At 38.2% G+C, this 24,164-nt stretch overlaps 1 protein-coding gene across 5 annotated transcripts in view; it reads right to left on the bottom strand.

Moving 5' to 3' along the window:
* Window positions 1-24,164, bottom strand: part of LOC150094665 (NPC intracellular cholesterol transporter 1-like) — a 537,686-nt gene that overhangs the window by 250,580 nt on the left and 262,942 nt on the right. For all 5 annotated transcript variants that reach the window (XM_090411500.1, XM_090411501.1, XM_090411502.1 and 2 more), the window contains exon 13: window positions 956-1,084. In XM_090411500.1, the coding sequence (XP_090267626.1) occupies window positions 956-1,084 (129 nt within the window). The remainder of the gene's footprint in view (window positions 1-955; window positions 1,085-24,164) is intronic.

Here is a 24,164-nt window from a genome sequence, read left to right as displayed (position 1 = left end):
TCCTTGCACTGCTGGCAACCACCCAAGTAATCACCTCATGGTCACTTTCACCAATTGGTGGATGATTTGACACCTCATTGATAATTACATCCTCCGATGAGATGACCAAATCCAAGACCCTTAATCCTCTTGTGCCCTCTGTTACATACTGTCTGAGGTAGTTATCCCTCAAAAACTCAAGAAACTCATTTTCTTTACTTCCAGTTGCTATCTCTTCATTCCAGTCTATATTGCCATAATTAAAATCACCCATAATGATCACCCTTTTCTTATTTGCTTGGCTTATTTGACCATACATTTCACTATCACCACCATCCACATTACCAGGTCTATAACAACATCCCACCAAGTATTTGATTCTATTCACCTCTATCTCACACCATACTGCCTCAAAACCACTGGCCCCATTTCCCCCTTGCATCTCTACCTTGTATGGACATAACTCTTTCTCTATCATCAATAGCACTCCCCCTCCCTTTTTACCCCTTCTATCCTCACGAAACACATCATACCTTTCCATCTCTATTCCTGTCAGGATGTCATCCTCATCTAACCATGTCTCACTTATTCCGACAATCTCTGGGTGCACAGACGCAATTAGTGCAACCATTTCATCCGCCTTGTTTCTTATACTTCTAGCATTGGTATACAAACACAACAACTCATTAGCTAATGAAAACCATCAACTGACTAAAGATTGAATCCTTCTCTGGAATGAATGATTTCAAACTCACAGCATATAGCAAAGAATGAAGAGATGCTATCCACTTTAACATGCAGGCCAGTTATATATATATATATATAGAGAGAGAGAGAGAGAGAGAGAGAGAGATAGATACCAAACTCAATAAACTGCATTAAATTTGTATAGTCTTAAATTTGGAAACTATAAAATGAAGGACAATTATAAAACCAAAAATCAAATTAACAAAGAGAAGATTAATAAATGACTCACCAAAATAAGTTTATAACTGCGTATATCACCCAGGGCAATAATGATGTAAAGAAACATAATGATGTAGCTAACAGAGATTGTTACAATATCTGAATGGCTACCTCTTTGTAGTTCATCTTCAATAGAGCGCTAAAAAAATATTAATTTTTTTGTAATTAATACATATAAAAATTATATCTGAAGACTAAAAATAAAATAGCAACTTTGATTTGATACTGTCATTAAATCTGATATTATCATTACAGGAAATCTGTAGATTACACAAAGTATACCATGTAACTCCTTAAATGCATTTATAGTTTACACTCTCCATTACACTTTCAAGGGTATGTGTTCTATATCCCCCCCCCTCTTTTCTATCTATGCAAAAAAACAATTTCTCATTCCCTTATTGGAATGGCTACTTGTACTTTTCTCTTTGTTCTAACTTTTGAAATATCTTTTGATAAACCATCTTATAGCTATTTCTCAATAAGAATGCCAACAATCCACCCACATAGTAGGCATTCTAATGTCTTGATATGCATATAAATATACATGGAAGAGTAAAGTAGACAAAAACAAATGAGGTCAGCATGAAAAAGATAACAAAAGACCCACGCGTGTAGCTGTATAGCAATTTGATTATTAGAGGTCATAAATGAGAAGATACACAAGTTTGCTCTCCTGGAGATAAAATTAATAGTGATTGAGGTGTTGGATATTCGGAGTAAGTGAGAAAAGGAGTTAGTAATAGAGACAAATTACTTAACTGGGAACAAGGAGAACATAAGATTGAATATCAGGCAGTTGTTGAGAAGGATAAACGATCATCGTGTGATAGGAAAGGTAGTCACAGTGTGTTACTCAGATATGACAGTGATGAGATGAGGTGGAGGGCAAGAATTATAAATGATATGTTAGTAGAAATGTGTGAAGAGAAAGGAGTGCAGTTTGTTAATGTGTGGAATAATTTTGAAGAAAGAATTAAACTGTATAAGAGTGTGTTACTCAGGTATGACAGTGATGAGATGAGGTGGAAGGCAAGAATTATAAATGATATGTTAGTAGAAATGTGTGAAGAGAAAGGAGTGCAGTTTGTTAATGTGTGGAATAATTTTGAAGAAAGAATTAAACTGTATAAGAGTGTGTTACTCAGGTATGACAGTGATGAGATGAGGTGGAGGGCAAGATTATAAATGATATGTTAGTAGAAACGTGTAAAGAGAAAGGAGTGCAGTTTGTTGATGTGTGGAATAATTTTGAAGAAAGAATTAAACTGTATAAGAGTGAAAGACTGCATTTGAATGGTTGCGAGGCTTTTTTTTTTTTTTTTTTCAAATCCAAATCATGACTCCAAATGCGAGTCATTGGAAGAGACTGCTGCTGGAAGGGAGGGACAGTAATAAGTGCAGAGAATGAATCTGAGCAAGTAAGAAGTGATATGAAAGAGCAGGATAATAAAGAAGAAGAGTTGAAGTGGTGCTTATGAATGAAGAAGTGCATAGCATGAGTGTAGAGAAATATGTAAGACAAACAGGGATGGTGAGACTCAGTGTAGACAGGGGCACAGTGTGCGCCAAACGTTGATGCTCCAAGAGGACGTGAATGCATGTGTAGATAAAAAGGGAAGGTGATAACCTGAGATGTAGGGAAAACAGCTGGATTTGAAGAAAGTTCTGGGGTAAGTAAGGAGAGAAAGAAATGGTTCCAGGAAAGTATGGAAAAGTCATATCTAATAACTGGTATATGAAACTTTTTATAGATCCAGGAATGAGCTGTTATGTTTGTACACAATGTGTCTGTTATATATCAAAACAAACAACTATATTTGGAATTTTCAATTACACAGATTCAAAATAATTTCCCTCTAACTTCACACAATGTTTACATCTGTCATAGGGTGTTTGAAGGCAAGGTGGATGTCCTGAACATTAATCTCTTTCCATCTCTAAGTCATACTGCATTGCATGTCCTCAATGTCACTGATGCACTTCCCTTTCAAAGCACAGTTCATCTTATGAAAAAGGAAAAGTCTGCAGGAGCCAAATCTCACAAATGGGGGGGAGGGGTTCAATCACATAGACTTTGAAGCCAGAAACTGTTTCACAGTGGGCAGGTTGTCATGCTGACAAAAGTCAACTGTCATTGTGAAACAGTTCTTTCCTGACATTGTCACATCCAGATATACAGACATTGCATTATCCCAAATAATACTGACTATTCACTGTGGCGCAATCAAGAACAAATTCATGTGGATAATTCTAGCTGTGTCAAAAAAAAAGACCATTGCCTTAGTCTTGACCCATGATTTTTGCAACCTGACTTTCTTCTGCCATGGGGAAGACATTCCACACCATTAAATGTTCTGACATTTCATTTCCAGATCAAACTGAAAACAATATCTTTCATCACCGGTGACAATTTTTTGTAGCACATCAGTCTTGATCAATTGCATGGATGAAATTTTGCAGCCCAGTGCAAAATTTTCAAGAAATTTCAGAAAATTTAAAAATCTTCTCTCTCAGGGTTGTATGAGGGTTGTCTGAAAAGTTCTCAGCCTAACAATGAAAAAATGAATTGGTATCTATGGAAAGAAAATGTCTCGATTGAAAATTTGCAAAAAGCATGACACATAATCCCTTACCTGCAGAATGTCACAATGCAACCAACCGGAAATATGGATAATCATTAGTTTTTGAATTAATCCATTTTTAGAAGGGACTCAATGGTCTGTTTTTTAACATTGAAGTCTATGGGAGACCGCTGTGCACATCGCGATGCGTTAGCATACATCAGGCAGACATCACACGTAGAGAAGACTAGCTTTGCGCTACTAGAATAATGGCACCCGCTGATTTCGAAATGGATATTCCTTTACCAGAGGAACTGAACGTACGTAGGATATAAAAAAAACAGCTATAACACAAATCGGAAGCATTTTTGCTGGATGTCACCACATATAAAACTTATTAGTGAAGAACTTAAGAACTAACCTAACCTAACCTTAAGAACTAACCTAACCTAAGCATTCAATGTGTCTTGCAATTTTCCAAAGGAGTCAAACACTGTCCAAAGCAAGATAGGGAGCCTCGGTAAACAAGCCGCATGTGGTCGCGCATATTCGCGCAAGCGACCGTATCGTAACCAGAGACATACGGAGACAACGGCCGCTATCCTACTTGCAGCCAGAGAGAGAGCCAAGTGTCACAGTGACGTCAACCTGATGTTACTTCCGTTTCATCCTCCTTCTGGTGACTTCTCTTCCAGTAGCGAATGAAGATGGGGTACCCATTCATGCATTAGCATGTCTGCTGCGGTCTCCCATAGGCTACCATGTTAAAGAACCGGCCATTGGAAGGGAAGGAGTCCGATTTTCGAAATGGATTAATTCCCAAACCAGAAACGAGCAGGAATTTTAGTAAGTCGCGCTATTTCCACTGAAAGGTAAGAAATATCATGACATGCTAATTTCAGAATTTCGTGTCGAGACATTCTTTTTCACGCTTTGTCCTCCGGTGCCATTATCCTGTCCCTGTAGTGGTTCTCAGTAAGATCTCCAAAATACCCCTCCACAGCTGCAATCACCTCTTGATTGCTGAAAAAAAGCTGACCAGCGAGGACGAGTTTTAGTTTTGGGAAGAGATAGAAGTCAGAGGGAGCCAAATCTGGGGAATAGGTTGGATGTTCCAACAATCCGTAGTGCAGATCCCTTAATTTTCCCACTGCCATAACACCTTTGTGGGCAGGTGCATTGTCCTGATGAAAGATGATTTTTTTCTTCTGCATACAGGGTCTTTTCTCACAAATTTTTAAAAGATCAGAATAATATTCTCCGGTTATTGTTTTACCCTTTTCAAGATAATTAATAAACAAAATGCCTTTAGCATCCCAAAATACCAATGCCATGACCTTTCCTGCTGATGGAACTGACTTTGTCTTCTTTGGAGCTGAACAACAGGCTTCTTTCCACTGTTTTGACTGCTGTTTGGATTCTGGTGTTTAATGGTGAATCCAAGTCTCATCCATAGTAAAAATCAATGCACAAAGTCAGTTTTATTCTTGTTAAAATGCTCTAAGGGCTGTTCAGAGATTTTCATGCGAGTGCGTTTTTGATCTGCTGTGAGCAAGCATGGCACCCATCATTTGCAATTCTTCATACAAAATATATCCTACACATTCTTTTGAAATGCCTATAGTCTCTGCAATTTCAAGCATTTTGATTCGCCGATCAACCAATACCATATTGTGCACTTGATCAAAGATTTCTGGTGTTGTTACACTTTTTGGGCATCCTTCACATAGATCATCTTCAAGGCTGGTACGTCCACGTCTAAACTCGGCAGCCTATTTCTTAATTGTTGAAAATGAAACAGAAGAGTACCAATAAACTTTTATGAACTTCAAATGAATTTCTTTTGGTGTTAAATCTTCTTTTACAAAGAATTTTATAACCGCACGATACCCAATCAATTTTATCCATTTCAAAGGGATACAGATAACGCTTTTGCTTCAGACAGCTGTATAAAACAAAATACTTGATAGAATGACTTGCAATTTCACATGGATGCTTATGACAGATGTACCAACTTGAAAACAAAAAAATCTTGCTAATAGTGTTTCCATCTATGGTCGAGGCCAAGAACTTTTCAGACCACCCTTGTATGCTGTAACCCGGTGCTCTCTTTGTTCATGTGAAAACGTGTGTAGCACAAACCTCAAATAACTCTTCCTCTTGTGAAAACCTTTTTCTAAGATTAATCTGGCCATTTCCTTATAGACAACAAGCTGCACACAGAGTACCCTAGTGGTTATTTGTCTACCATGGACAACAATTTCCCTAGCTTTCACCACATGTTCATTTGTCCTTGCAGAAACTGGCTGTCTGCAGCTTGGTTCATCCTCCAGGGACTCCCTCCCCTCTTTAAACATTGAAAACCAGCAGGACACTTGTGCATGGCTCAGACAATCATCACTGTAAATTTCTTTCAGGTCCTGATACATTTATGCAGCATTTTTTCATAATTTACAATAAAATTTTATTACTTGATTAAAAGATAGACTCGAATAGGCATGACGCAACTTCTGACATGCTCTACTCACACACTCTTACTTCAACGGTCGGCATGCGAAAATTGCTGTCACCTGACATAAAAGTGACACTTGCAGTTATAATATACTCTACTGGAAAGCATATAAACACATTTGTTAAGGAAAGGACACACATTTGTTAATAAACACATTTGTTACTTTTATTTAAAGAACTGTCCTATAAACAATCAATCTCATTACTTAATGGGCTGTGAATCTGAAACAGGGTAAATGAAATGGTTGCATTGATTGAGTTCATTTACCAAAAAACTGCTGGAATAAGTGAGACGTTTTGTGAAGATTGCAAGGGTAAAAACAGAGGTGGAGTGCTATTGATAATATAAAAAGAGTTATGTCTATACCAGGCAGAGATGCAAGGGGGAAATACTATAGTGGTTTTGAGAGAGTATAGCATGAGATAGAGGTGAACAAAATGAAATAGTTCATGGGATTTGCTATACACCTGGCAATGTGGAGGGTGATAACCAGGAAATGTATAAGCAAATTAGTCAAGCAAGTAAGGAAATTGTGATCATTATGAGTGATTTTAATTATGACAATATAAACTGGGATGACAAGATAGCAACAGGAAGTAAAGAAAACGAGTTTTTAAAGGACAACTACCTCTGGCAGTATATAACAGAGAGCACATGAGGACTGAGGGTCTTGGATTTGATCCTCTCATCACAGGATGTTATTTTAAATGAGGTGTCAAATTTCCCTTCAGTTGGCGAGTGTGACCATAAAGTGATTATCTTGATGGTTCTCAACCACATGAGAACTTACAGGAGGAAAGGATACATGTGGAACTAACAAGGCTGGTGTTTATGAGAAGCTCAGGAGACAGCCTGCACCTATAGCATGAAATTAGGAGTTTGGTGGAAAGGACATCAATACTGCTTGGGTGATATTCAAGAACTATCTAGCAGAATCAATGTCTAAATGTATTCCAAAGGTCAGAAGGCTATATATGGTAGGCGTGAAATGGATTAATGAAGAGATTAAGCATGCAATACAGAGAAAGTAAGCATTATGGAGGCAACATAAGAGTGGTAATAATGAATTTCATGAGGAATACAAAGAACAGGCATGGAGGGCGACTCGGTTGATAGCAAAAGTTCAGTATGAGCAGAAGTTAGCTAATGAAGCAAAAAAAAACCTAGGAAGTTCTTTTGATATGTCATATCCCCACATGCCCTTGAGGGTACAGAGGTATGTCATACGCCAGTTTACATGCCGAAGTTAACCCTGTGAGAATGGCCAGACCTCAGCAGAGTGCCAACAGCATCAAACAATTGAAACCCTTCCAACTACTAACTACACTCAGATTTGCTTAACTTTTTGCATGAGCCATTAGTAGCAGAGACTCTATCAATCGACCAACTTTTGCTGGCTCTTTTAATATGTAGCCAGTAAAAATAAAAATGATCATGGTAGGATGGCACTAATTGCTGAAAATGGTATAAAGACACTAGTGCGAGGATATAGCTGAGATATTTAATGTGCAGTTCATAAAGGTCTTTCATCCATGTGAATCTGACATCATAGAGAGTGCAAGAGCAGTGGAAGAGGTGTATATGGAGAGTTAAGATAACTTGATATATATATATAAGGCTGTGAGACTTGGCCCAAAGAAATTAACAAAAAACATATTAAAAAACATATTAGTATGTCAAACTACCTCAGATATAAGGAACTGGCTACACAGTGGTACTTCTGGATTTTGCTAAGGCTTTTGACAGGATACCCCATAGAACACTGTTAAGCAAATTGGAGCAGATGGGAATGGATATTAAATTGGTGATATGGATAGGAGAATGGTTCAGGGAGAGATACCATAAGGTGGTGTATGGAGGAGCCGAGTCTAGAATGAGGCAGGTGACCAGTGGTGTGCCACAGGGCTCTGTGCTTGGGCCAATGTTGTTTAATTTGTATATAAATGATATAGGAAATGGCTTAAAGGGAGATATTCAGTTGTTTGCTGATGATGCAAAGTTGGGTAGCGCAATAAAAAATCAAGCTGATGTTGATAGTTTGCAGGATGATTTAAATAAGCTGGTGAATTGGGCAAAAGATAATGGATGTCAGTTCAATGTGGAAAAGTGTAAAGTCATGCATTTTGGGATTAAAAGATTACCAGCTGTGTACTAAATTGATGGAAAGGTACTCCAAGAGATTGATGAGGCTAAGGACTTGGGGGTGTTGGTAGATAGGGAGATGAAGTTCCGAGGACACATTGCTAAGGTGTCCAAGATTGCACATAGGATTACTTGGTTGTTGAGGAACACACTGACATCCAGAGATAAAGAGGTTATTATTCCCCTTTATAAAGCGTTGATATTTCCACATTTGGATTACTGTGCTCAGGTCTGGTCACTTGGATTCCTTGGAGATGAGGAGGCTGTGGAGAGGGTTCAGAGAAGAGTGACCAAGTTGGTGAGTGATGTGCAAAATGCTCCCTACATTGATAGATTGCAGAGATTGGTTGATAGGCGAAGAAGAGGGGATATGATAGAAACATTTAAATTACTGAAAGGTTTTTATAGGATTGATGCAGGGGAAATGTTTCAGCTGTGCGATAGTGATGGAAGAACAAGAGGTCATTCCTGGAAATTAAAGAAGAGTGTGGTTAACAAGGGTGTCAGAACAAGTTTTTTTGCCTGGAGGGTGGTGAATGAGTGGAATTCATTGCCTGACTTAGTTGTGAGCTCTTCGTCTGTAAATGAATTCAAGAAGAGATATGACAGATATTGTTTTGCTAGTTTGGGTCTCCCGTGATGAGTCTACTGACTCCATGGAGATACCCGTAATAATAATAATAATAATAATAATAATAATATGGGGTCCCAAAAATTCAAACTTAATATCTAATGTTTCAGGTAGAACTTTTGACCAAAAAAGTTCAATTATTGAAAACCTAAGCTTTTATTAGGTCATTATAATAAAAAAGATAAAAAGAAATGACTAGTTCCACACTACCAATAATGTGTGCCATCTTCTGAGTAAAAACAAATATAAATGTAAAGCTAGCAGATGAGAACTAAAAATTAACAAGTAAATGTTGGAAGAACTGTGGCATGAATCATTCACTTTCCAGCATTGTTTGGAGGTACTAGATGAAAAAGTTGAAATTTGATGTGCAAAGAAATATAAAAAATTCCCAAATGTTATTTAGAAACAGTACTTAGTTCTGACTATGAGAAAAAAATGGCACAGCAGATTCCTTTATCTAATGAGAAAAGAAACTGTCTTCAAGATGGCATTGAACTATTTTCCCAATCAATGTCATTATGTGTATGCCAAGAGTGATGAACTAAACCTGATCTTCTGTTATGAGCTGAATCTCCTAGTTATTCGTTTTTTCTACTCTCAAAATTTCTTGAAGTCTGACACATGTATAAAGAGCACAGAACAAGGAATTCTGCAAACCTCATTTTGTTTGTAGAAGGAATTAATATCTTTTAGACTGGAGACAAATGCACATGGTGAGAACAGGTTTGTAAGCCACTCATATATTGTGATGTTTCAGGAGATGAAAATTTTGCTTGAAGGCCTACCAATACACAGGATTGAAACAGTCTCTGTAGGGCATATCATGATTTAGATGTGCAGCATGATTAGAAAGTAGTAATTTTCAGAATAATTTCCTAGAACACAACTCAGACAGTTAGTTGAGTAGAAGTTGCAGTTCTTCAGTTTTCCTTTTCATCACTCTTTAGGATAGAGATAGCATGTTTTCTAATAGCACTATTATTATTAAAACAAGACCTCCATAAAGTCAAAAGATTCACTGTGGGAGGTATACACTGTTACACATAAAACTCATCAAACCATGCTTTAAACTCATTCAATGTATCTGCATTCACCACAATGTCTGGCAATACATTCCACTCACCAACCACTCTTCGGGCAATGAACTATTCCATGCAAAAAACCTGAACGAGGATATTCCCATTGTTCTATCCGCTTCTCCCATTCTATAAAACATCGCTTCCACATTAACCCAGTAATAACCCTTTACCAACTTAAATGTCCAAAACAGGAGTGCTTAAAGAGTCAAAGCTATATAACTATAACCTCCACATAGCCTTTAAAGGAATGTGAAGAACCTACCAGGGATTCTGATCAATGTCCAATCTGCACCTTTTTCGTGGTGCACCCTGTTAGGTATAAACCTGGATACTGAACAAATGAGGATGGGCTAACAATATGGGATTTAGTTGACCAAATTGTATTCTTATTGGTTTAAACCAAAATAATGGTACAACATGACAGCATTTCATGCTGGCTGGGATGTCGCCTGGTTAAACAAGGCCCCATTGTTTTCACCAGGGGACCAGAGCAAACAGTCAAAAGTCAGCTACTGGAACAAATCTGAAAACATACCCCAACTCAACATCACCAGAGTTAAAGATCAGTATTATCAACATAAAAAGTCTGAATGGCAAAGAAATGGAGCTAGCTGAGGAATTAGATAAGTATCATATCAACATAATAGGGATGACTGAAACAAAAATAACAAAAAAACTGGCGAGATCTTTCTGAGCAATAAATACAAAATGTTATATTCAGGCAATGGCAATCAATGAAAATAAGGAGTAGCCATAGTATTCAACACAAAATACGAGGCTAATCTTCTTGAATGGCAGGCAGTCTCAAGTAGAGTGATGTGGGCAAATGTGAGAATGGGGAACTGGACAATGACACTTATTTGTGCCTATGGTCCCACAGAAGGTTCTACTAAGGTAGAAGTAGAGGAATTTTTTGAGGCTTTAGAGAAAGCAACTGACACAAAGAAAAATGAAAAGTTGGTCTTTGTTGGGGGATCTAAATACCACAGTAGGAAATAACTGTCAGACATACAAATTTATTTTGGGAAAATTTGGAGAAAAGACCAAAGCTAATAATATTGGCAAATAACCATTGGATTTCTGCTCAGGACATGGACTGGTTATTACTAACACAATGTTTCAACATAAAAATGTGCACAAATTCACATGGAGAGAAGAGGCATGGAATAAGAAAAGTCTCATTGCCTATGTTATTGTTGATAGTGATGTTTTCTCCCTGGTTCAGTATGCTAGAGTATACAAAGTATTTGAAATTGGAAATGATCACCACTAAGTTTTGCACAGGATAAAATTGAATTTCACATTGAAAAGAAGAACATGTAAGAAAGTTTTAAAACAAATAAAAGTTGAGGGGTTCTCAAATGTGAACTGTAGACTAAAATGCACAAACATTATTCAAGAGAAAATGAAAGGGTTTGAGAGTAGGAACCAAATCTTGGAGATTCAGTGGCAAGCAATGAAGAAAACCTTGATTGATTCAGCCAGAGAGGCATGTAGTGAGGTTTCTGCAAACATAGAAAAATCAGAACTGCATGGTGGATACAGGAAGTTAAAGAGGCAGTGAAGGAAAAGAAGAAAGCATATCAAAAGTTCCTGGCAAATAAATTCACCTTGTGCTCTTAGAGAATTGTTATTATTATTATTTCTCTCGGGGGACCCTCTAACCCCTACAGAGCGCGTCCCCTGGGTGGCAGATAGGGTAGCCCACCGTGTGTGTGTGTGTGTGTGTGTGTGTGTATATGGTGGGGTGGTCCGAATATACTGAATAAGGACTCATGGATCAACAGGACCATAAGGAGCAATCATCTCGATTGTAAGGGAAGCGGCACTCCCATGGACCCCTAGCTGGATCTATCCTCTCCTTCTACTTTGAGGAAGATACACTTACTTTAATCTTTCCTATAAGGCTTTATCAGCCAACTCTTCTTATTTTATGACCCTTATGCTATTAGACTACTCAAGGCCCATGGGGTCTTTTCATTTCTGGCCTTACAACTATGCCCTCTCTATAATCCTTACTATAATTCTTCTATAATCTACTCCCCCCCCCCTTCAATATACCCTATTCCTCCTATGGGTTTAAATTCGGAAGAAGGCTAGTTCAGAAGCCTTAAGGTAGCAGCCCTACCACTGAACTATTCCATCATCAGGCTAGTCCCCTGACATGGAGAACATAATCCTATTTGTAAGCTGACAGAAAAAGATAATCGGATTGAATTTATGGGAAATGACCCTGGAATTGAAAAGGTAAAGCAAAAATGGAAACGACAAAATATAATACACATAGCAAACTGGAATGTAAGAGGAATAGCATATAAAGAAATAGAATTAGACCAATAAATGAAAGAAATTTTATAATAGCAGTAATCACTGAAACAAAAAAGAAATTAAAAGGAACTATGAGAACCGAAAATTTTAATGTGATATACAGTGGAGTCGACAGAGACCAAAGCGCACAAGCAGGAGTCATGATTTGGATTCATAACTCCCTTTCAAAACAGTTAAAACATTATAAATTATGGAATGAAAGAATAATAGAAGCTAGAATAAAAATAGATAGAGGCTATTTAACAATAACTGGTTTATATGCCCCAGAAGAAGGAAGAGAACAGGATAATATTGATTTTTATAATCAGCTACAAAACATATATAATAAAATAAATAAAAATAATTAACTTATTAATAATGAGACTTATTTGTGCCTATGGTCCCACAGAAGGTTCTACTAAGGTAGAAGTGGAGGAATTTTTTGATGCTTTAGAGAAAGCAACTGACACAATGAAAAAGGAAAAGTTGGTCCTTGTTGGGGATCTAAATAGCAGAGTAGGAAATGATTGTCAGACATACAAAAATATTTTGGGAAAATTTAGAGAAAAGAGCAAAGCTAATAATAATGGCAAATACCTGTTGGATTTCTACTCAGGACATGGACTGGTTATTACTAACACCATGTTCCAACATAAAAATGTGCACATATTCACATGGAGAGAGGAGGCAAGGAATAAGAAAAGTCTCATTGACTAGGTTTTTGTCGATAGTGATGTTTTTTTCCCTGGTGCAGGATACCAGAGTGTACAGAGGATTTGAAATTGGAAGTGATCACTATTTAGTCTTGAGCAGCATAAAATTTAATTTCATTTTGAAAAAGAAAAATATGTAAGAAAGTTTTAAAGCGAATAAAAGTTGAGCAGCTCTCAGATGTGAACTGTAGACTAAAATACACGAAGATTACTGAAGAAAAAATGAAAGTGTTTGAGAACAGGAACCAAATATTGGAGATTCAATAGCAAACCTTGAAGAAAACCCCAATTGATTCAGCCAGAGAGGCATGTGGTGAGGTTGTCTGCAAGGATAGAAAAATGAGAACTTCATGGTGGATACAGGAAGTTAAAGAGGCAGTGAAGGAAAAGAAGAAAGCATATCAAAAGTTCCTGGCAAATAAGTCAGCTTGTGCTCTTAGAGAATACAGAGACAAATGTAAGAAAGCTAAACACTGTGTAAAACTAGCTAAACAAAAGGCATGGGAGGACTTTGGCAAGAACATAGAAAATAAATATCAAGAAGATGGTAAGATATTCTGAAGATTGTTGAAGAAGCTTAGAAATGAAGAAAAGAGTGCTGTAAAAAAGGAGTTAGAGATGATATAGGTGACATAAAAATAGGAGAAAAAGATATCCTTGAAGTATGGAGTAATTACTTTGAAAAATTGCTAAATGAAATAAGCAGTGATAGCAAAGGTGTAAAAACACTCTACCGTCAGGAATTCATACTTGAAGTAGAAAAAGATATTAAAGGGTTGAAATGTGGAAAGGCTGCAGGAATAGATGACATTCAACCAGAAATGCTGAAGTATGGAGGTATAAAAATCCTACAGTGGTTGTACTGCATAGTTCAGAAGACCTGGATAGAGGGACGAATTCCTGATGATTGGAGTAGAGCTCTCATAGTACCCATATATGAAAAGGGAAATAAAAACGAATGTGAGAATTACAGGGTATATCCCTACTGAGTGTTCCTAAGATTTATGTAAGTATACTTGAGAAATGGTTGAGAAGAATTGTGGAAGAAAAGCTTGGTGAAGAACAAGCTGGATTCAGGCCAAATAGAGGCTGTCAGGATCGGATCTTCACTTTACAACAAAGAGTTGAGAAATCATGGGAATATAACAAAGATCTGTATTTAAGTTTTGTAGATCTGGAAAAGGCATATGACAAGGTGCCAAGAGAGAATCTATTCAATATGCTACAGTTATATGGTGTCAATGGGGCATTATATCAAGCAATACTTAGTCTGTATTTGAGTTGTAAGTCAGCAGTTAGAATTGAAGGAAGTACAGGAAGATGCTTTAATGTTAAATCAGTTGTCTGACACCTGATTTAATGTACATTATCCCCTCTGTTATTCATTATCTATATGGATCACATTATGAAGGAAAGTAATATTAAACCTGATATCAAAATTGGAGATGTTAATGTCAGCTCTTTGCTTTACGAGGATGATGTTATACTTCTAAATAAATCTGCTACAAGTCTGCAAGATTCCCTGACTAAATTGAATAACTGTTGTAATAGGTATGGTATGAAGGTCAGCAATAACAAGACAAAGATAATGAAAATAGGCAGAATCATTGAAAATGTCAACTGTGTTGTGAACCTGTGGAACAAGTAAAACATTTCAGCTACTTATGCACAATTTTTAGTGAAGATGGTAAATTAAATATGGAAATAGACAACAGAATCAACAAAGCTGGTATGGTAGGAAGTCAACTGAATAAATTCATATTTAATAAGAGAGAAATTAGTCGGAACACTAAATTAGCTGTATACAAGACAGTGTTCAAACCAGTTTTAACATATGGATCTGAGAGATGGGTTAGAAGTAAAACACTTCACCAAAGACTAGAGACTGTAGATATGAGAGTGCAAAAGATTAGGGGCATGAACAGATAGCATCAATGGCAATATCATATTAAAAATGAGGATATTAGGAAAGAACTTGACATTGTCAGCATCCAGGTATGCATTAGCAGAGCTAATCTCAGGTGGTATGGTCACTTAAAAAGAATGGGCGAGAAAAGATTAGCAAAACAAGTGTTCTCTGCCAGGTTGGTAGGAAAAAGACCCCAGAGGGAGACCAAGATATAGGTGGATTGATACAGTAAAAAGTGCCTTAGAAGATAGAAATATAAGATCTGATAATTATAATACTGGAGTCCTGACAAGTAACAGACTGATTCGGAGGAAAATATGTAGATAGGAAGTTAGTAATGATGTAAATGTTTCATGTAGTACTATCATATCCTGTACACCCCTTTGAGGGTACATAGCAGGAATTTGATGTTGATGATGATGATGTCCAAAACAAATTCACTCTCTTCCTCCTATTCAAGGCTTTAGAAACTGCAATCCTTCAATCTGTCTTCATATCTCGCATCCAATTATTATCTTAGTCAGCTTTCTCGGGACCCTTTTCAATATATCCACATCACCATGCATAATAATCCATATGAGGCGTGATCAAGGTCTCATACAGAGGAACCAGAAGCTCTTTATTTCTGAATGCTAAGGTCCTCCATATCATTGCCATAATCTCATGTGTTGACTTCATACAACTTGTGTAATGTAACTGCTAAACTTCAGATCCTTCAGAACTCATCAACCACCATTTCAAGGCCTCTTGACTCCTCAATTTCCTCCAATATTTCCCCACAAAGTGTATACTTCGCACCCTGTTATTGACATAATCCCACTACTGTCATCAGCATCACCTCCCCCCTCACCTCCCTTGTCCTTTCTTCTCATGAAAAAGACTGTACACTTCCATTTCTGTTCCTATCAGGATATTATTATTATTAATGGACCTCCAGGGACTCAGAGACATACCACACACACACACACACACCAGCTATCATACTTATTCTTGAATTTATTCACACTGCTTGTGCTCACAACATCTAATGGCAATCAATTACAATCACACATCACCCTATGATAGAAAAATCTAGCCCTCACCCTCTTCTTAGTGGCCTTCACTCTCAGCCTCGAAGAATGCCCTTTCCCCAGCTTCCATAAATTGAAAAATCCCATCAATTGAAATCCTGTATGACCCTTTCAGAAGTTTGTAAGTCTCAATAATATCACCCCTCTTTCTCCTGTTCCCTAGAGTCTGCAGTCTACAAATTCTCAATCTGTCTTCATAATCAGTATTCTATAATCCTGATATCATTTTTAACACTCTCCTTCGTACTCTCTCTCTCTCCAATATATCATAATCACAACAGAAACCAGAAGATCAGACTTGCACACAATGGTCCAAGTAAGGTCATATCACTTTGTAAAGAGACTTTGTAAAAAGACAAAGTAACATCCTTATCTTTACATGTGAAAGTTCATTTCTGCATTGCAATTATTTTTTGAGTTGTATTTGCAATTTTTGCCACATGGCCCCTGAACTTCAACTTCCGATCTACTAACACTCCAAGATCCCTAGCCTCATCAGTTTCTTCTAACATAATCCCACCAATATAATACGACATTGGATATCTAATCACGGTGAAGTGAATGACTTTACATTTACTGATATTGAACTGACACCCATTATCCCATGCCCACAATTCCAGCCTATTACTGCATATCAGCAACATTCCAGATTACCCTACCTATCTTTGCATCATCTGTAAGTAGCAGTTGTCACTTTTCAAATCCTTACCAATATCATTAATGACCGGATTGAATAACAGTGGACCAAGCACTGATCCTTCTGGTAAACCATTTTTTATTAATTTTTTTTTTTTAATCTTTGTACTGGTTATGGGCAGTACTACCCATACATCACATCCAGACTTGATATATAGGCCTAAGCCTTTACAAGTGTTTTACCCTATGCCTGTTCTACTTATCATTGTAGTCATTTGCTGGTGGCAACAACATGCCACCAGTGTGCCCTGTAGGGCCCTCAAGGAAAGAACTTTTATATCCTTCTGCATAAGCCCAAGCTGTTTTAAGTCCATATAACTATCTGTGCTCCATACGTCATGTAAAGAGATGGTGGCGCTAGTAAACCTTGGGGTTGCCCCATATTCCTCCCGTATCTTACTAACTAGCTTGGTTATTTTTATAATAATTTACTTTATTATTATGGCTATAGGCTAGTGGGCACCCTGTTCCCACTACATCAACAACCCAAACGTCACCATCACTTTTAATCACTAAGTCTGGCTTATGCAAACCTGCAGAGGTTCCACCGCGGTCACCCAACCTTTGTTCTTAAAGGGGTTGTTCAGAATGGAGACCATGGCATCATGGCTTCGCACGCGGACCCCATGGATGCGGAAGCAACACTGAGCTATATGAGACAATATCTCACTATAGTGGCAGCCAGCCCTATAGTTTGAATCATCACTACTCCATTGAGCTGTGCGGGCTCGAGTGGGCAGGGCATTGATCCTCGTTCTAATAAGGTCAATATACTCGAATCCAGGGAGGAGTCTGGTGCCATCCTGTACCCAATCATGCTGGGGAAGCACCAGATATGACTCTTTTAAAGAAGCACTATCTACAGAACAATGCAACAGAGATGCCCACCTCTTGTGTTCTGCAGGTGCTGACTCAATTAAGGTACCCTGATAATGGGACCAGCCTTTAGCCCACCTAAAGTCTTCTTGTATCAACGGGCTATAGAAAACCTCTCTGCAGATAGGGGAATGAGATAGTTCTAAATTTGCGATTCTGGACAGCCGCAGGTGTGGGATCAGCCATCTAAGTGATGAAACCCCGAGTTCACCATCCTTCACCCTAGCATGGAAATATGCAGTAGGGGTGTCAGGAAGGAGTTGGAGCCATGATCTCATGGCTGAATGGATAGCCCTGTCCATTCGGGACAGTACTGAGATATATGTCCTACCAAGCACCAACTTGTGGTAAAAGCGAGGTAGGACATAGTGGGAAAGGAGAAACAGTCTTTGCTGGGGCTTGAGAGGAGCTTTCCTCAAAGAAGTGATCCCAGCTTCTAGGATAGAAGGGACAGAAGACCTTCCCTTTGGAGTGAACATGATACCGAGATATCTCCACTCTTCCAGGATGGTCAAAGCATGCAACAGCCTCCCGTGCAGGGAAAAACTCTATAGTCTCGACCTTAAGCTTCTTGTCACAACCAGAGGGGACAAGAGTTAAAGTGCAGGATTTCTCTACATTAATAGAAAGACCTCAAATAGTGAAAAAGTCAAATGCCTGGTCAAGGAGTTCCTGCAAGCCTACGTTTGTAGAGGCTATGAGAATAAGATCGTCCGCAAAGGCCATAGCATTAAAGGAAGAAGCGCCTAGAGAGTAGCCTATATGGCTAGGAAGAGAGTGAAGAAACTCATCTATGATGCAGTTAAAGAAAAGGTGAAATAGAGGATCACCCTGGTGAAGCCCCGCACTGCAGGAATAGAAGTCGCACGGGACCCTGTAGTGATAGTGATGGAGCTACCCAAGTATAGCTCCATAACATAGGAAAGAAAGGATTCTGGGCATCCATCAATAGACAGTGCTCAAAGGAGAGCAGGAAGAGAGACGCTATCAAAGGCCTTTTGGAGGTCCAGCGACACCATATATAGAGGCTTAAAGCAGCATCTGGAAGCAGAGAGAAGAAAAGAAAGACGATATATATATTCCTGGCACAGCCGTCTGAAGGGACAAAAGCTCTGTCTATAATCATGCTGTACATGTTGCTGAAGTCGTTTAACTAAAATTTTATGATAGAATCTAAGTATCACAGGGGAGATAGTAATAGGCCTAAAGTCTGATGTACAGCTTGAGGTTTCTCTCTTAGGAATGAAGATAGTTCTTGAAGCACGTAGGTATGGTGGTATTGCTTTACTGGAAAGGAGAATGTTCAATAAGTATTGAAGAATCTTAAATGGCACCTTCCAAAGTGTAGACGCAGGAAAGCCATCAGGACCGGAGACAGAGAAATTGGATGGAAGAGCTGCTTTAATCTCTTGGATGGAGACAGGCTGGTATATTTGAAGGGCAGGAATGGACCTCAATATTGTAAGTTGGTCATCATAATCAGGGACGTGTGGAGGTTGAGCAGAAAAGACTACTCCAGAATTTAACAAAATCATCATTTAAATCTGCTAGAGGGAGGGGAAGCATTGTCCAGGATGGTTTTGGCACATTGCCCTCTATTCTTTTTATTTCCTCTGCTTCCTATTTGACAAAGCCATTGTAGAACGAGAAGTAAGTTGATGTTGACGAGGCATCAAGAATTCGGAGAATTCAGCATGGAGGTAGTCATTTAACTGATCTGTGATATCCATTCCCAGAAGGTGAGTCTGGATGAGAGATTTAAGAATTTGATGGTTATATCCTGAAAAGAGGAGCATCATCAAGAGATTATGCCAGTCTGAGAACCAAAGCCTCTTCTTCTTCAACAGGATGGTGGCTGGAAGATGGAGAGGCAGTGGCAGGAGATACAGAGATATTACCTGTCCTTACCTGTGGCAGATGGGCTGCCAATTCTTGAACTAAGGCTTTGTAACTGGCTTTCCGTATATGACACTTGATAGCATCTAAAGATCTTGATGGGAACACCTTAAATAAAGCCTCGTTGATTTTCTTTATCCCTCGAGTTGTCAACTTGATCTCATAAGAGGAGAGAATCTTTTCTTCTTCAGCAGTCCAACGTGCTTTGATGCGCTCCATTCTTATTGCAGCATTGGCTTCGGCTGGATATTTCAAGGTGCGATGCACGCCATGACTGCGGTGGGGAATGCACGATTGCAGACCTGACATACGAAGTGTCTGAGATTGGAAACTCCTTGACTACCGGAACAAGCATGATGAGAACTTGAATAAATGAGTTGATGACAGACCTTGCAGAGCTTTCTTTTAACTTTATTCCTGAGGACGTCATTGGGACGGGTGGCAGGATCACCTCCAAACAAGAAACAGACATCTGGATTCACACTCGACGAGTTTCCTGGCTCTGGCCTATAAGAGAGTCAGAGCCTTCATCTGATGAGTTATTGCAAGCTAGGAAACTTAACCCTACCAGGGCTGCTAACCCTGGAAGGGACGAATAGTGTAGCAGGCCAGCCAGTCACCCGAAGGTATCCAGGAATCGCCCCTAGGAGGCCACATACCTACTGCTGCACTTGCGAAGTGTCTCAGGGGATGTGCAAGCCAAGACAACAACGCTTTGGACTCCCAAATCTTGAATTCTTATTAAAGATTTCAAGATTTGCTGCTTTCCAACTGGCAACTAATCAAGATTCTTAAATCTTGCAGACTCACACCCCCTGTATACCACTTTTTGATATCTCTCAGTCAGCCATCCTCTAATCCATGCAAATATTCTATAACTAAAACCCATTTTTTCCAATATGAGTCATGGTAGACTGTTGCATAAATGCAACAGTCTACCATGCTATATTCTGTCAAAAGCCTTAGCAAAATCCAAAAGTATCATGGTGTATCCATTCCTCTTGTCTAGTTCAATATTAATCCTTTCTTTGATGGCACACATTCAGCCTACCTAATATATATGATCCAGCATAAGTCAGGACTCTAGCCAAATCTTCAGCTAGTATTAGAAACCATTCCATACCAACTGGCTGGAATGTACAAGTATAATCATGATGTTAATATATGTATATAGATAGATACTTGTTGTTACACCCAACGTATTCCTACAACACAGATAACACTAATAATAGGACTCTAGCGTTGATGTATAATTTTATTTTATCTTATGTTTATTTATTTTTTTTCACCAGAGGTCAGGCCAACAATTGTTGCAGCAGTTGGTCAGTATCTTTAACAAACCAGTTTGATTGTAGTGTAGCTTGTTTTCTGTGTATAGTTGTATGCTCCAGAAGATGACCTTGACATAAAGGTCAAAAAGTCGAATGTAGATTTTAGTTATATTAAACTAAAGTTTTTATTCAAACACGGTAGTTGTCTCCATAATTTTCAAAAATGCATGAGTTCAATATTAACATTATTATAGAATGTGAGCAAGTTGCTAAAACATGGCCTTCCCTTAGTAAACCCTTGTTGTTCATTGCAAAGTAGAGATTCACCGTCAACCCATTTCTGAATGCAAGTCCTAACCAAATTTTCCAAAACCTTCACCAACACTCCTGAGATACTAATTGGTGAATAGTTGGATATATCAGTCTTTGCACTACCTTTGCGCAATGGAATTACCATACATTCCTTCCATTCCTGGGGAATCTTCCCTGTTCTGAGACTAATATTAAACAGCCTCGTCATCTTTAGCATGCAGAACCAGTTTCTTTCCATTTGATTTTTGAATTTCCAAATGGATTACATATCCATTTGCCTCCTACCCTATTTATTACTATTATAATAATGGAATTAACTCGCGTCAATTAATTTTTATTCATAGAATTTTCACTTGAGTATCATAGACATCATCAGTACAGGTACAAGGCTAATTAAACAATAACTGTTATATTCACAAAGCGCCACCTAAGTAGCTAAAGTTAAATTTCCTAAATTTATTTAATTATTATTTTTTTATTTTAAATTTAATTATTTAGTTATTTAATTATTAAATAATAATTATTAATTATTAAATTATCATAATTATTATTATTATTATTTTATTTTTTTAATATATATATGTGTATACAATTATATATTAGGAGAGATTTGCTGCTTTATAAAGTACTATCTCCCACAAGGAGGAAAGACCATCGGATGTGTTTAGGTTAGGAGAGTGAAGTAATGTTTTACATGTTTCTTTCTATAGCTGTTCCATTAGGAACAGACTTTCGTGAATGACTTTTGTTTTGTTCCACTTAACTCTATGTCTGGTGTTGATGGCATGTTCTGCAATTCCAGACTGTTCGGGTTCAAGGTACTGGATGTACGACTGGTGTTCTTCTAACCCCACCTAAGTAGCTAAGGTAATATAATTTCTTGGTATCTTTAATTTATAGTATAACCAAGTGGAAAAAACTTCCAACAACTATCTCTAATCCACAGTATTTTAATAATAAGCTGTGACACCTTTTGGCAACTCATATATGAAAATATGACCTGCATTACTTCAACCTTGCCATCACCTCTGATTGGAAAAGGAAGGAGATTTGGATAGACTGTGAGATGTGGTGATTAATACCCTTGGAAGGTAATGGATGGCAATGCTGTAGCCAATGAAGTTCTAACTGAGACTCGGCTATTGCTGTTACCCTCCTGCCATGATCAGAACTTTAATAGCTCAATAACACCTTATCCCTACACTGTCCTCTACAGAAAACAGGGAAGATGAAAAGCATTCTTGCTTCGCCCCTTTAAGCCAGTCCTTATAAGGGCCATCACCTCTAGCTCTGGTTCCCATTGACGAGACCTCAATAAAGGTCAAAACCGTTCTGAGTAGTGATCTTTCCCATATTGCATAGCATTATACATAACAGAAAGGATATGTGCTTTGCATTATGGGATACTAAGGTAAGTGATGTGAAGTTATTATTATTATCCAGGCCTCCATGGAGTCAAAAGACTCATCGTTGGAGGTCCTTCCTAAAAAACACAAAGTCTATCAAGTCTCATCGAGGGGAGGTCCCACCTAAGAAACACAAAGTCTATCATACCACTCATTGATCGTTCTCTCTCTCATCAGGCAGTGCATTCCATGGTTCAACCATCCTCCATGCAAAGAAACCACTCCTCACCCTCTTGCTCACGGTTTACTTTCATAACTTCCAGGGATGGCCTCTTGTCATCATTCCTTCCCAGACAGGCCCCTATTCTGTTCAACCAAGTGAAAGAACTCCCCAGTGTCAACCCTGTAACAACCTTTCAACAGTTTAAAAGTCTCAATCATATCACCTCTCCTTCTATCCACCAAACTCTGCAGTCCACATTCCCTCAGCTAATCCTCATAACTAACATTGTACAGTCCTGAAACCATCTTTGTTATCTGCCTCTTTACAATTTCCACAGTTAATTTATCCCCTTTCAAATCCTGGGGACCAAATCTGAGAACAATAGTTTAAGTGTGGTCTGATCAGAGTCTTATACGACAGAATGATAACCCTTTTATCTCTGCAGGTCAGTGTCCTCATTATTGCAGCAATCCTCTGTGTTACCTTCACCACCTTTGCAATATATCTCCTAAATTGCAGGTTTCTATAAATCATCAACCCCAGATATCGTCTTCCATACTTATTCCAGTACAGCTCCTTAAATCGAGTATGCAGCCTCCCATCGATCGATATCAAACTTCAAGACTTTACATTTTGCTGCATTAAACCAACACTCCCATTCATTTCCTCATCTGTCTAGTTTATTCAAATCCTCCTGCAGGGCTACTACATCTGCACTATTACTAATAATCCTTCCCAGTTTCGCATCATATGCAAACAACTGAATATCCTCTTGCAATCCACTGATAATGTCACTGATATAAAGATATATTGTCCCAGTACTGAGTCCTGTGGAACCCCACTAGTAACCCTTCAAGACTTCAATGGAGTCAAGGGCTCATCACGTGTGCAAAACAGATGAAGCTTAGAAAACAAAAACACAACTCATGACAATTGACAATGTCCAATTGGATAGGTTGACACAATAACTAATCACAGCTACTGATTTCTGGGCTATTGTCTTAGTGCACACCCTGCCTTCTGGGTGGTTTGAAACATTGAAATGCTAAGAATGTGACCAGCTGCACCATTTGTTCAAATGACTCAAAGGTGTCTGTATTTGCGATAATCAATTCTACACACCTGGGGCTATTAACGTGAATGTGATGCAATGTTTACACATCAAAAAGTGTCTTCTTAATGAAGCATTAGTGTATTGTATTTAATTTTAGAAATTATGTGAAGCCAAGAAACAATCAGGGAGTCTTTAACAGGAATAAATGTAAAAATATATTGGTGGTATTGCTATTCTGTGGATGTTCACAGCACACCCAGTATATATGTCCCTACTGCTAACATATTCATAATTCTTGCTCTCTGTCTCATCTCATCACTGTCAAACCAGGGCAACAACACACCGACAATCTTTCATATAACAATATTAACTTTTATTCTTCTCAACAACCTCCTGATATCTATTCTTAACATTCTCCTTGTTTTCCATCAAGTAATTTGTTCCTATTACCACTACCAACTATTTTGCTCACTTATTCCTCATATTCAATGCTCAATCACTCTAATTATCCTACCTCCCAGAAAATAAACCTTTATCTTCTTGTTCACCACACCTCTGATAATGAAATCCCCCATACAAAGACGCAAGTGTTTTGTTACCTCTTCATTCAGATAT

This window comes from Typopeltis vanoorti, chromosome 21 (genome assembly GCF_054136105.1).
Source record: "Typopeltis vanoorti isolate ZY-2024b chromosome 21, IOZ_Tvanoo_1.0, whole genome shotgun sequence".
NCBI lineage: Eukaryota > Metazoa > Arthropoda > Arachnida > Uropygi > Thelyphonidae > Typopeltis > Typopeltis vanoorti.
This window is presented reverse-complemented; position numbering and strand designations above follow the sequence as displayed.